This window comes from Notolabrus celidotus, chromosome 4 (assembly GCF_009762535.1).
Source record: "Notolabrus celidotus isolate fNotCel1 chromosome 4, fNotCel1.pri, whole genome shotgun sequence".
Lineage (NCBI taxonomy): Eukaryota > Metazoa > Chordata > Actinopteri > Labriformes > Labridae > Notolabrus > Notolabrus celidotus.
In genome coordinates this window covers 35,007,752-35,021,512 of record NC_048275.1, presented here as the reverse complement: position 1 = coordinate 35,021,512, position 13,761 = coordinate 35,007,752, and the positions used below count along the sequence as shown (strand labels likewise).

At 38.7% G+C, this 13,761-nt stretch overlaps 2 protein-coding genes across 2 annotated transcripts; one reads left to right on the top strand and one right to left on the bottom strand.

The window, feature by feature from the left end:
• Positions 1 to 2: 2 nt before the first annotated feature.
• On the bottom strand, positions 3 to 4,941 carry sfxn4 (sideroflexin 4). Its single transcript, XM_034681371.1, has 14 exons — positions 4,735 to 4,941; positions 4,557 to 4,622; positions 4,412 to 4,468; positions 4,279 to 4,305; positions 4,055 to 4,109; positions 3,564 to 3,589; positions 3,416 to 3,469; positions 3,279 to 3,341; positions 1,912 to 1,980; positions 1,695 to 1,785; positions 1,410 to 1,525; positions 1,244 to 1,329; positions 1,045 to 1,162; positions 3 to 968 (listed from the first exon to the last, which is right to left on the bottom strand). The coding sequence occupies exons 1-14, from the start codon at positions 4,771 to 4,773 to the stop codon at positions 891 to 893; spliced, it is 945 nt and encodes a 314-aa protein (XP_034537262.1). The 5' UTR covers positions 4,774 to 4,941; the 3' UTR covers positions 3 to 890.
• A 471-nt stretch (positions 4,942 to 5,412) lies between these two features.
• Positions 5,413 to 13,568, top strand: prdx3 (peroxiredoxin 3). The gene is made up of 7 exons (XM_034681372.1): positions 5,413 to 5,499; positions 6,796 to 6,907; positions 7,083 to 7,224; positions 7,370 to 7,505; positions 9,923 to 10,026; positions 10,689 to 10,854; positions 13,391 to 13,568. Exons 1-7 carry the CDS (start codon positions 5,464 to 5,466, stop codon positions 13,439 to 13,441), a joined length of 747 nt encoding a protein of 248 aa, XP_034537263.1. The 5' UTR covers positions 5,413 to 5,463; the 3' UTR covers positions 13,442 to 13,568.
• The last annotated feature ends 193 nt before the right edge of the window (positions 13,569 to 13,761 follow it).

The window sequence follows — 13,761 nt, the reverse complement described above, 5'->3', positions numbered from 1 at the left end:
GAACCGCTTCAATCATTTTAATGTTCAAAAACAAGAGAAAGATAGGAGGAGAAAAGGCTGCTTTCATTTTTAAGACGGTTGAAAACTTCTTATACACCGATCAGCCACAACACCAGGACCACCTGCCTGACAGTGAGCTGAGACATGGACTCCTCCAGACCTCTGAAAGTGTGCGGTGGTATCTGGCGTCCAGGCGTTTGCAGGAGATCCTTAAAGTCCTGGAATTTGTGAGGTAGGGCCTTCATGGATCAGACTTTGATGTCAAGCTCATCCCACAGAGGCATGGATTGAGATCTGAGGAACTCGGAGACTGAATCAACACCTTAGACTCGCTGCCACGATCATCCAGGCCACTTTTCCTCGTTGATCTGTGGTCCAGTTCTGATACTCACGTGCCCACTTTCAGCTCCAGGAGATTCTTTTGTTCGATCAGACCACACAAGCAAGACTTCACTCCCCACACACTAACGTCGGCCTTCCCCATCCAAGACCCTGTCGCAACTTGACTGGTTTTACTCTACCTGGCCCTTTTTTGGTAGATCCTGATCCCTGCAGACTGGAACACCCCACAAAAGCTGCAGCTCTGGAGATGCTCTGACCCCTTTTTTTTAACCATCGCATTTTGGCCTCTGTCAAAGTCGCTCACATCCTTAGACTCTCCCATACTTCCTACTTCCAACACATCAAGGACAAAATGTGGACCCACTGCCTGACATATCCCACCCACTGACAGGTGACTTTGTAAAGAGACAACCAATGACATACACTTCACCTGTCAGTGGTAAACTGTGGCTGATCGGTGTATGTTTCAGCTGCATGATTGATGTAGGTATGTGCTGTCGTCACATCGCCCTACTAGTTACTTTGGTGATTTCTTTGAGAGCAGCTCTTCAGAGTCCTCTGTTGTAGTATAACTGTCCATCGACTGCTGCAGCCTTCAGCTCCTCTTCAACATGCTCCTTCTTTATCTGTGTGAAAGAGGTCCAGATCAGCTGAGCTCATCACAGGACAAACATGAGAGTACAGGAGGGTTTTAAAACTTACTGTCCCAAGCTGAGGAAATAGACTGAATGAGACGGGAATCATCAAGCCGAAAACAAACGCAACACTGATGTGACGGAGGGGAGCCACCAGCAGAGGGTTCCTCTGGAAGAGTCTCCATCTTTAAAAAGAAACAACATACTCAACAGAGCGTTCCGATGTTTTTTCCAGAGAGTCAGGACTACATTTTAAAGAGACTGACCTTTTTAAAAGCAGAACCAGGATGTTAGGGACGGCAGCAGTTGTGCCTAATAGGGCAGCTCTGGATAATGCTGTTTCCTTCACAGCCTGAATGAAAAGAGAACAACACTCTGCACTCAGACGTTCAATAAGACAGGTTTGTGCATTGTTTTTTTTCTCTCTCTTACCTTCTGCCCTGCTGCTTTAGAGAGACCGACTGGATTTCCATCACGATCAAAAACCCTGATCCCCGTTTCTGACTCCTCACTTCTGATGGTGAATACGTTGAAGAAGGCCAGAGCAGCTGCATGTTAAGAAAGCCACAGCTGTTACTAACTGATGCACTGATGTACTTAGGTAACACTTAAACATTGATGTATAGATGTGCTATCTGACATGCACAATTAAGTATTTAACTTCTGGATACAGCACCATTGATGCTGCCGTATTTAAGTTTCACTGATAACACTTACCTGAAAGAGGGATCGGAAGTATTGACCTAAAAATAGTTTGGACTGATGCGCTTCTTATTCCGAGTCTGTTTATGAAAATCTGAGGAAGTGCCTGAAACATTGATGAAGGAAGTTAAAAACAATCAATCTGAAGCTTTTTCATCTCAAAACACAATACTGTTACAACAGTAGAGTCTGCACAGCACAGCTGCCACTAATATGATCAGGTTGTGCTCACCCCTGCACATGTTGCATAGGAAACTGTTCCAGCGAGTAACAGAAGCTGCTTCAAAGATGTCTTCTTCCTCTGGTAGTGAGAGATAAAGAACGATTGAGTAATGCAGAAACAGAGGAAGCAGCAGGTTATAGATTGAAGATTCATAAAGGAGTAAAACATATTTCATACACACACTACCAGTCAAAAGTTTGGACACACCTTCTCATTCAATGGTTTTTATTCATGTTAATTATTTTCAACATTGTAGATTAATACTGAAGACATCAAAACTATGAAATAATCTGGTTTTGCCATAATCTGGATTACAACAGTAGTCAAATAGGGCTATCCATTGTGTACTAACCCTACCTCTGTACAACACAACTGATGGTCTCAAACACATTAAGAAGGCAAGTCATTCTACAACTGAACTCTTGACAAGGCTCATGTTAATTAGAAACCATTCCAGGAGACCACTTCATGAAGCAGACTGAGAGAATACTAAGAGTGTGCAAAGCTGTCATGAAGGAAAAAGGGGGCTACTTTACAGAATCTAAAATCTAAAACACATTCTGCTTTGTTTAACACTTTTTTGTTCATTCAATAATTCCATATATGTTCTTTCATAGTTTTGATGTCTTCAGTATTAATCTACAGTGTTTACAATCATTACAATAAATACAAACCCTTGAATGAGAAGGTGCTTCCAATCTTTGACTAGTGTTGTACGCACATGGGCCAAAGTGTTGGTACCCTTCTGTTAAAGAAAAAAAAAACCACAATGGTCACTGATATTACTTGAAACTGACAAAAGTAATAATAATAAAAAAACACTGAAAATTAACAAATGAAAATCAGATATTGCTTTTGAATTTTGGTTGAACAAAATCATTAAAAAAAACAAACTAATGAAACTGGCCTGGGCAAAATGATGGTACCCTTAGCATAATATTTTGTTGCACAACCTTTTGAGGCAATCACTGCAATCAAGTGATTTCTCTAACTCTCAATGAGACTTCTGTACCTGTGAACAGGTACTTTGTCCCACTCCTCATCCAGCTGTCTAAAGTTTAAAGGGTACCTTCTCCAGACTGCATGTTTCAACTCCTTCCACAGATGTTCAATATGATTCAGATCAGGGCTCCTAGAAGGCCTCTTCAGAGTAGTCCAATGTTTTGCGATGACCTGTGACCTTTTCAATCTTTTCTAGGGGTACCATAACTTTTGTCCAGTTTTTTTTCCTTGTGATTTTTTTTTCAGTTAATCTTTATTTTGTATTACTTTGGTCAGTTTTAAGCTACTTCAGTGACATTTGCTGTTTTTCTGTCTTTATCAGAAGGGTACTACTTTCCATGTGTTATATCATACTTAATGATCTGAATCCTCACCTGCTCTGATGAAGAGTTCCCGTTTGCGTGGTTAAACCCAGCGCTGTAACTCTGCAGCAAGAACTAAAAGAAAGCACACAGTCTTATAGGCACATACAGCAAACTGTAACTTCATTGATTGAACTGTGCTTCATTACCTGCCAAAACAGAGCTGGCTTCACACTGCTGTGTGGCAACAAGCTGGCAATCACCTAAAAACAGACACATTTTAAGAATTCATTTTACAACAAATATCAGAACCAAAGTGACACTTTTTATTTATATATATTTATTTACAACTCTTACCAGAGGTGCTGCCATAGGAAGTAATGCTGGAAAGAATGACAACATCAAGGGCGTGAGTACCTGTTTTACAAGTTAGGAGTTTCATTGATAAATATAATTCATAATAACATGACACACTATGCCATAATTTCAATCTTGTAATTTCCTGTTCAAAAAAGTATGCAGCATTTATTTGCTTTATTTATTTATTTAGTTTTTCTCTGTAAAGCGACTTTGAGTACCAAGAAAAGCGCTTCACAGATCAGATCAGTTATTATTATCATTATCATTATTGTTATTATTTTTACATTTCAGATGTTTTATGATTTATTTAATGTAGAGTTGAATCTAAATCCACATTATTATTTGGGATTTAACCCAGCTAATGAAGGGGAAGTAAATAATAGGTTCAATTTACTTTTGAATCACATTTTTTTAAAGCTTTTTGACAGTTTAAAAACTCTGCTGACTCCATGAAAATAAATGTACAATGTTCTGAGTTTTGAGTGTACCTGGAGGTCTGAAAACTAGTGGTAGGGTTTCTCCTGAATCCCCATGGACAGAAGTCTATAAACACAAACATTAAGCAAGCAGCACAAAGAGCTCCTTCAAATTACAACATATCAACAGCACAGCTTCTGGAGCACACATCATGTGTATGCATTAGACTTTAAACTAACTAACTGTCAAATTTAAGTCATAAGAAAGATGAATGAAATGTTGCTTGCATTCTTACAAGTGAGAGGCTCAGTGCATGTCCATCCTAAAGGAGGAAACAGAAAACACAGATCACTGTCTGTGTCAGGTTAATGAAGCTCAATGACTGATCAGAGAGGCTGAGCAGATAGGATTAGCTGACATAATCTCACCTCTTTGTTTAAAGGGTCTTCTCCTCCAAGTAAAGCGTGGGCCTTCTTTATCTCCACCTGAGGAGAGAATTGTCAATAGTTTTAATATCGCACATTTTCATTCTATCTCTCAGTGTAGGATCACAGTGGTGTCAGAAACACTTACATCTGTGGCACTTAGAGAAGTTGGGTCAAGGAGATTAAACCAAATCCTCAGTCGACCGAAGAAAGACTTGAAAAGAGAAACATATGGTTATTCACTAACTTTAAAGTAATGATGCGTAAACAGTTTAATCTCAAATGACAGCTTCATATAATGTCCTAATCTGTGATGGTGCAGTTACCTGTCCCTGGTTTTTCCAATACAGCAGATTAGGATCCATTAGACCGACGAGTGCACTAACGTCTCATAAATAGTTATACAAACACGTTAAGCTAAGCAGCAAAGCTACAACATTACCAGTATGATTTACCAGTGCTCTTAAGGTCAAGTCTCATTTACAAATTGTAAGCTGCTTCCGCCTTCAGCCATGTGTTCAGATGTGGGCGGGTTCATGGTGCGTTCAGGGACACTAAAAATATCGGAGAAAAGTGTTCAACAGTGGTCACGTTTGTTGACTATAGAGTCTACGATGTCACATAGTTGAATTCTAGGATTCATATTCAAAAAATAAATAAACGACTACATATATGTATCTTGATGATTAGGACATAATTGGCAGTTAATCAGTCAAAGTTACTCATAATCCCATACATGGGATTCAAGTCTCATTTTCTCCACAGCTGCTATTTCCTACGTCAGTTATGAAGCCTTGAACTACTCAGCCGTTAACGTCTGACTTCAGTGCTTCAGAATAAAAGCTTTATAATTCGGAGTTATAATTTCTTCAGTCTTTCACCACATTGTTCTTTCGAAAAAGAAAATAATACTGTTTAATATTTAGCTTATAAAAAAATGTGTTTAATTATTATTTTTTTGCTTGTTAACCGTTGACGTCGAGCACGTTGGTACATGACGTCATGACCTGCTCCCATGGCTCCCACCCTCCTCCTCTGACATACGATAATCCAAAATGGCAGCCACCATCGGAAGACTCCTCAGGACCTCTGTGAGTACAACTTCTCATAACACAGCTTCAAACTCGAAACTGAAACTCATTCTGCTCATATTTTTGTAATAATTGATCACTCGTTCAGATTTATGGTGCAGTTGAGTCAGTGTCCTCTTTATTGGAGGCCTGTCTTCTTCTGTGTCGCACATTATGAACCGGAGGATCAACTGACAGCGTGCAGTCAGACCTCTGGTCCTCGGCCTCTGTTCAAAACAATGATGACAATAAATATCAGACAAAGTAAATTTATACTTTTTATCAAGTTAATCAAATATGTACCTTAAAACGTTCAACATGTCGAAATAAATATAGCTTCAGTTATTCTTTTACTCATATTAATGCGGTTTACATGACAGTGTGCAGGTACTCATACATTCAATGAGTTTGTTTAAGTGTTTTTTTTGTAGGTGTGTTTGTTAAATTTAATTTAAAAACAGCATTAAATAATTCCACCTATGCAGTAAGGTGTAACTGTTATACTTTTGGGATTACAAATACACCAAAACTGAGTGAATGAAGTGTAATACAGTAGTCATTTGTAACATGTGTTACACCTGTGCGGTTTGTTCAACGTGTGTTTCCGGTTTCAGATGTTAAAGCCTTTTATTAAGTCTCCCTTCTTGTAGACAGGCAAACTGCAAGATTAAGATCAAATTAAAACAGTCAGCAGTACAAAAGTGTGAACTGTATAATTTTGATCTTGTATTGAATTAGCCAGCTTTAGGGTTTTATTGTGTAATTTAAAAAGATGCCTTCTTACATTCACAGTCTTTAGTCTTGTTGTAAGACTGAGACACTTCTTGCAGAAACATCTGCAGAAGTGGAGATAAGACTTAGTGCAGCTGATAATACAGCAGTGGTAGGACAATAACAGGCATGTCAAATCTTGATAAAAAAAACTGTTATTGATTTTTTTGCAAAAAATGTAAAGCCTATATTTATTTGAAAATGTTGCAAATCCAACAAATGAGATTGAATATTTGTATTGTTTTTATCATCTACAGTACATAATATCACCAAAAGATTCAGAGACTCTGGAGACATCTCTGTACAACATGTTTGAAACATGTTGCTCGCATCAAACTTAAAATTAGAATATATTTTTCACAAAACAATACAATTTTCACTTTCAGTGTTTAATATGTTGTTTTTGCACTATTTGCAATCAAAATCTGTGTTCACAATTTTTGCTGTATTTTAGTATTTTCATGTTGGTAAAACAAACAGGCTTCATATTTTTGTTTGTTTTTTGGTGATCAGTAAAATTGATTATTTTTCTCTTCTTTTTTTCAGACAGGGGTTGCAGCCCAAGGGTTAAAGGTCACAGCTGCATGCAAACATGGACTATCTAGGACTGCAGGAGGTCTCATCAGTCCTGCACTTCAGAGGGCCTGCTTCTCTACCAGTATGTAAACAAACAAAGTCGTAGGAAAATAGATCCATTCTGATCAGATTCACAATAAATCACATCATCTTTTTTAGATTTTTATATGAGTAACATTTTCAGAATGGTGTCGATGTGTTTGTTTTCCATCAGCAGGTAATGAGTATGAATAACTTACATGACTCTTCTGTATCAGGCACATCAAAATGGGCCGCTGCTGTTACTCAGCCTGCTCCAGCTTTTAAAGCCACAGCAGTCTACAATGGAGAGTTCAAGGATATGAGCCTCGATGACTTCAAGGGGAAATATCTGGTCCTCTTCTTCTACCCCCTGGATTTGTGAGTATCTGTGATATTATAAAGACTTGAAGTGAATGAGGTATTATCTTTGTCTCACTTTGAATTCAACAATCCTCTACTGATGATCAGTGCAGGTCACGCTTCACTAACAGCGCCCTAAAGTTCTTTGTGTTTGTCGTTTCAGCACCTTCGTGTGCCCGACAGAAATCATCGCCTTCAGCGACAAAGCCAGCGAGTTCCACGATGTGAACTGTGAGGTGGTGGGTGTCTCTGTGGACTCTCACTTCACCCACCTGGCATGGATCAACACTCCACGCAAGGTACTTTGTCTCTCTCATCTTTTACTCTCGGTCACTCAGGAGGTTTTAGTTAAAGACTAATATGGTTGTTTTTACAACACTCCGTAATGCTGACACAATCTAAAATGAATTATTTTTTAATGTTGTTTTATTATTATTATCATTATTAAATTGTATTTGTAACTTTTTAAATGCATTAACAAGACAAAACAAATACAATCAAACAGGGGCTCAGCCATGTGAGATGAAATAAAATGTATTATAATACAAATGAAATGAATAAAATAAACAGATATTAAACTAATAGAAAACAGGGGAAGAAAAATGTAGTTGAAAATAATTTCAAATGACAAAATAAATGAATAGAAAAAAGGAAAAAAGAAACATACATAAATGCACACATTTGCACATATACACATGCATACAAACATAAATGATTTAGATAGAGAGAGAAGAAAAGAAAAGAAGAAAAAAAAAGACCATACAAAGCTGCAAATTAAATAGTGTACTCTTGGTTGCTATGCATCAAGTCTGCAGAACATATAGAGAAATACTCCACTTTCAATATTATTTTATTATTTAAAGGACGGAGCAGTAAGTATCTGCAAATAAGACAAACTCAAATAGAGCCTAGCTTCTGTTTGGGATACCCCAGGGTTCCATCCTTGGGCCTCTTTATGATTTTGATAACATAAATGATCTACCTGAGGTCTGAATTAAAGCATTACCTTTATAGTTTGCTGATGACATGCCTTGTTATGTCACGTGTTTTGCACACTGATTCAGGAACAAATGAAAAGCTTTTATCTTCTGAAATGTTTCATAAGAGCAAACTCTTACTCAGTTTAAACAAATCTCATTCCATGATATTCTGTTACAAAAATTACAAATATTAAAAACAAAAAACAAAACACTCATAGATAATATCAGAATATTTCAAGACCATCACATATAACTCACACAAGTCTAAGTAGATGAAGAATTAGCACTGAAGTTCCATTCTGAATAAGTGTGCAAACAGATTATGAGGTCAGTAGAGTTCATTCACTGATAAATCATTCTTGTATTTGAACTTTTGTAACAGTTTAATTTGTCCTTACATCCTGCAGACTACAGACTGTGATGCTGTGTGGGCGGCCACTTGTCCCACTTATCTAAATGAGATTTTTGTTAATCCAAGTTCTTCTAAAAGATGTGACTCATCTCCTCCTCTTTTCAGAAAGTACAAACTTTATCAGTTTCTATTGTGAACATTTATTAAACTTGTGTGTGTGTGTGTGTCTAAATATGAACACTGAACACAGAACTTTTCAAACCTTCCTCAGACATTCACTCATGTATTATATAACACACTCTGGAGTGTCACCGTTCAATCAATCAATCAATCAATCAATCAATCAATCAATCAATCAGACTTGATTTATAAAGTGCTTTTCGTGCAATGACATTGTAACACAAAGTGCTGTACATAAAAACAACTTAAAATAGAATTTTAAAAAAAGAAAGAAAGGTATATATAAAATTACAAATAAAAGACCCCCCCATCCTAATCATAATCCCAACCCCAGCCCCGACTCCAAACCCACCCCACAATCCTAAAATTAAGAACACAATATATGCAACAAGAATAAAAATAATGACAATAAAAATAAAATCAATAAATACATGAACAATAAAAAAGAAGTTGCTGAACGAACTGAGGAAATGCTCTCATGATATCTTAAAGAGGAAACACTGGAGGTAAAATAAGTAGTTAAAACTCAACACAGGAAATTAAAACCACCAAAATAAAATACATTTCTAAGATAATAAAACACTAAAATATTAAACCATTAAAAGAAAATAAGATGCTATACTAAATAAATAAATTTCTAAGATAATAAATCAATGAAATATTAAACAATTAAGAGAAAACAAGATGCTATACTTAATAAATAAACAAATAAATGAAATAAAATAAAAAGTGACTAAAATTTGAACTAGATAATAAATAAATAAAGGAAAGTAAGGTGAAATAAAACTGTTATAAGAATGAAACTCTGTTTAAAAGCGAGACTTTAAAGGTTGGTCTTGAGTTTTCTTTTAAAAATGTTGATGCTCTGTGCGGCCCTCAGATTTTCAGGTAGGGTGTTCCACAGGCATCCAATGTGTCAGACGTCACTTAATCAATGCACACTGAAACACAGAGAACAATGTCTTTGGAACAATCTACCTACAGCTGTACAATCAGCATTAACATGAACGGTCAATGATAAGTCTTGTGACACTTATTGAATCTCATTGTGATGTCTCATAAACATACAACTATAGAACTGTTCTTTTTAACTGATCTGTTGCTGCTTATTATAACTAATGTTATTCCTAGAGGGAGGGAGTCTAAACTCTTGACGCAGCAGTTATTGTGTTAACCTCGTGGGTACTATTTTCTGTTTTGTCAGACTGGAGGCTTGGGAAACATCCACATCCCCCTGCTCTCAGACCTCAACAAGCAGATTTCCAGAGACTACGGAGTGCTGCTGGAGGGTCCGGGCATTGCGCTGAGGTTTGAGGAATTAAAATTTAAACGATTTAAAAAGAGAACAATTTTCATTTCTATCTGCTTCTGGGTCTGTTTTTCTTTTCTGCACCGTTTGTAAAAAGCAGATAATTTTGATCTTAAATCACATTAAAGTATCCTCTGAAGAAAACTGTATGTTGATGTGAAATGAAACCCAAAGATTTTCTGTTGTAACCGCGTTTGCTGCTGCTGTCACGTCTTCTCTGACTGCTTTTATTAGAGACCTTTAGAAATGGTTCAGTTGGTAATGTTCCTGCTGTAGTGGAGTTGCAGAATTGTTTGCTATTTTTAAGGCCCAGACTTTCAGCCGGCTTCATTCTGGTCTGTGCGTTTCAAATTGATTTCCTTGATGGAATCAGAAAGATGTATGTCACATATGGACGTTACAGACAGCATGTGAGGAGCTGGCACGATTACGTTCTCATACTCACTGTGTTTGTACTGAATATAAGACTGTGTCTGCAAGGGTGTGTCTCCTGTGGTAGTAGGTGTGAGAATACAGCTGCTATCATCACAGTTCTTTTTCTTGCAGGGCTGATCTCTGTGTTGCCTGTATGACTGTGGATTTCTTTATTTGTCCAGGAAAGCAGACAGTTGTTGAGAATGTCTGTTTTTTTAATGCATGCTGTGTTATCATTGTCCTTCAGGGGCCTGTTCCTCATTGATCCGAATGGTGTGGTGAAGCATATGAGTGTGAACGACCTGCCTGTGGGCCGTTGTGTGGAGGAGACTCTGCGTTTGGTAAAAGCGTTCCAGTTTGTGGAGACCCACGGCGAGGTGTGTCCAGCCAGCTGGACCCCCAAGTCCCCAACGGTGAGTTCCTTCAAAGCTCAAGCAGATCAGAACTTCCTAAACTTCAGTAATCATGGGCCCAATCTCAATGTCCACACCATAGACTGTATAAATAATGGACGTAGTATCGGTGACGTCACCCCTCTGTTTCTGAAGCGCTGTTTTGAAGCCAATTATTGGTGGGAGCCATATTGGAATTGCTGAACTCAACCAAACATAGGGTGCTTCTCAAAGCTCTAAACTTCAGTCTCCTCGCTCCTCGCTCCTCGCTCCTCGCTCCTCGCTCCTCGCTCCTCGCTCCTCGCTCCCTCGCTCCTCGCTCCCTCGCTCCTCGCTCCCTCGCTCCTCGCTCCCTCGCTCCTCGCTCGAACCGGAAGTACTTACTGACGCGCCATTTTAATTTGCGTCCCAAAGCTCTAAACGCTGCTGGAGGAGAGAGGAGCGAGGAGCGAGGAGACTGATCCGAGGAGGGATAATCGAGGAAACACGAGAGCAGACTTTGCGGAAGTCTCTTCTCTGACAGACACGCCCCCTTATCGAATACCTCTCACTGATTGGACGCTGCAGCGGCTCGGACTTAACCGAAACTTAACATCAGCTGAGTTTAATAAGAGAGAAAAGACGGACCTTAAAACAGTCACTAAGGGTGCCCTGAAACAGATCATACACATACGCTTGTTTCTAAACAGTCTGTCTGTGATGAGCTGAGATTGAAAAGTGTTTGATGTGAGTTTAAAACACAAAATACTCAACGCAAAATCATAAATTCAATAGAACAGAGGATGGTATATGTTATATCTGATTGTTTTTGTCAGATTCACTGTCTAATAAAATAGAGTAATAGATAATAGATAATCATATTCATGATCAGTTATTCCTCCTGTTAGTTTCCCCATTTGTTCTCTTTTTCTTCATGAAGAGAAGTCTGACAGTACTGTTTGTCTGTAAAAACACTTGTTATATTTCCTGTCAGGTTAATAAAGTTTCATACGAGGCTGATCATTAATGAACACAGGGTTTGAAAAGAGTTGCATGGTTTCTATTTTCCCTTAAAGTAATAATTAATTTAATAATGAGGCATTTTACCGGTGAATCGATCCGTGATGCTTCAGGACAGAATACACAGGGAGCAGATTCTCTTCATGTGCAGGTGTGTGTTAAACATGTAAACACAGAGACAGAGCTCTGTCACTGTTTATATTGATCAGAGTTATTACAGTGAACATGTGTGCAGACACAAACAGCTGTTAAAGCCGTCATCACAAACAGACGTCGCTTCACGTGACGTTCCGGGGGAGGGGACGTCTCATTTCTCTAAATACAAATCTCCTCGTTTCCTCTCTCCTCTGGTTTCATTTCCTCGCATCTCTGGTGGGCGGGACTAAGACGTGAGGAAGAGACGCGAGGATGGACGTTTAGAGCTTTGAGAAGCACCCATAGTGTGAGGTAAAGAGGCGGGGTGTGAGCCTCCTAGACAACAGCTGTGTTCTCGCCTGTCAGTCAAGTCAGTCATGTCCTTATTTGGGCAAAAACTCGTAATCGTAATATCTTCTGAACTGCCATGTTAGAAAAAATGTAACCCCCGTACAGTGTGTGCCGATATAGAGACTAGCTACGTAGACCCAAGCCGTGTTTTTGAACCAGGCTGTAAACATGTTTATTTCTGCTGCAAAGATCGTCTTTTTGGAATTGGTGTCTATATGGTTTCTGGTGTTTCTGCAGCCAGCCCCAAGTGGATTCTCGATGAACTGCAGTTTATAACACTTCCGCATGGGCTTCATATTTTGAGACTAGAGGTTGCGGCTGGGTTCACATTCACACACTCTCAGACTTTGAGGCGTGTTCCCGCTAGGTCTCACTGTCAAACCATCAAGTGTGTGAAGGATCCATCGCAGACTTTTTTAAGCCCTTTATGCCCCCTTTCTGTAAGTGGGTATTTTTGCAGACTTAGCGGAAGGGAATTACCCAGAGTTCATAGCATTGTGACGTGAAACACAGGATTCACAGGGGAAGCCCACAAGCATGGAGAGTAACAACAAGAAGCAGGGAAGGTACAACCAATGCTGCGTTACAAAAAGGTTTGTCTGTAAGTAAAAATATAGAAAACAGCCTTCATCAGCCAAAATATATTTATCTTCACATATATAGTATAATTAATATATTTATATATTTTAAATTGGGTGGTTAAACAGTCTGTACGGTAAGAGCCTGGATCACATGACAATCAGTCAGTTGGTCCCTTAAGCGCCTTGAATTTGAGGAAAGTAAAAATTGTAGAATAAAGTTTACTAATGCCGCTAGGGTGAGCTACACAACGTCATGCAGGTCATGTGGGAAGTCCCAAAGTGCCGTCCCATTCCCAGTTCTTCAGTTTGGAGCCCTTACAGCCTCCTGCCCTCAATCACTTTCCAGGTGAAAGTCAAGAAGGGCTCAGGGCTCAGGGTTTAGGGAGGACATTGAGATTGGGCCATGTTCTTCTCCTTCAACTTGAGTTGTGTTCAGACAGAGGTAGTCAAGAGTAGTTTGAGTTCATTTGGTGTAACTGTTTCTGTTTCAGATCAAACCGACTCCTGAAGGTTCAAAGGAGTACTTTGAAAAAGTCAACTGAGAAGACAAAGTTCAAACAGCTGATGCAGTGAATGGTACTAATCTAAAAGCCATTGTACACATAGTTTAAATGTTGTATTTACTCACACGTGGCAGAGTACTGTAATAAATCTATTCTTTATAAGAGACTGCTGTTTTCTTTTGTGTGTACACTTTAATGCTCCTTATTGTCTGAATGTGATCGCTGTACTCATGGGGTTTATTTTGTTCTCCTCTTCTTCCTGTTGACATTCTGCAAATATACACACTGTGTAGTCCTAATGTTGTATTATATCTCAACAACCAGTGGTGGACAGTAACAAAGTAAATGTACTGAAGTAC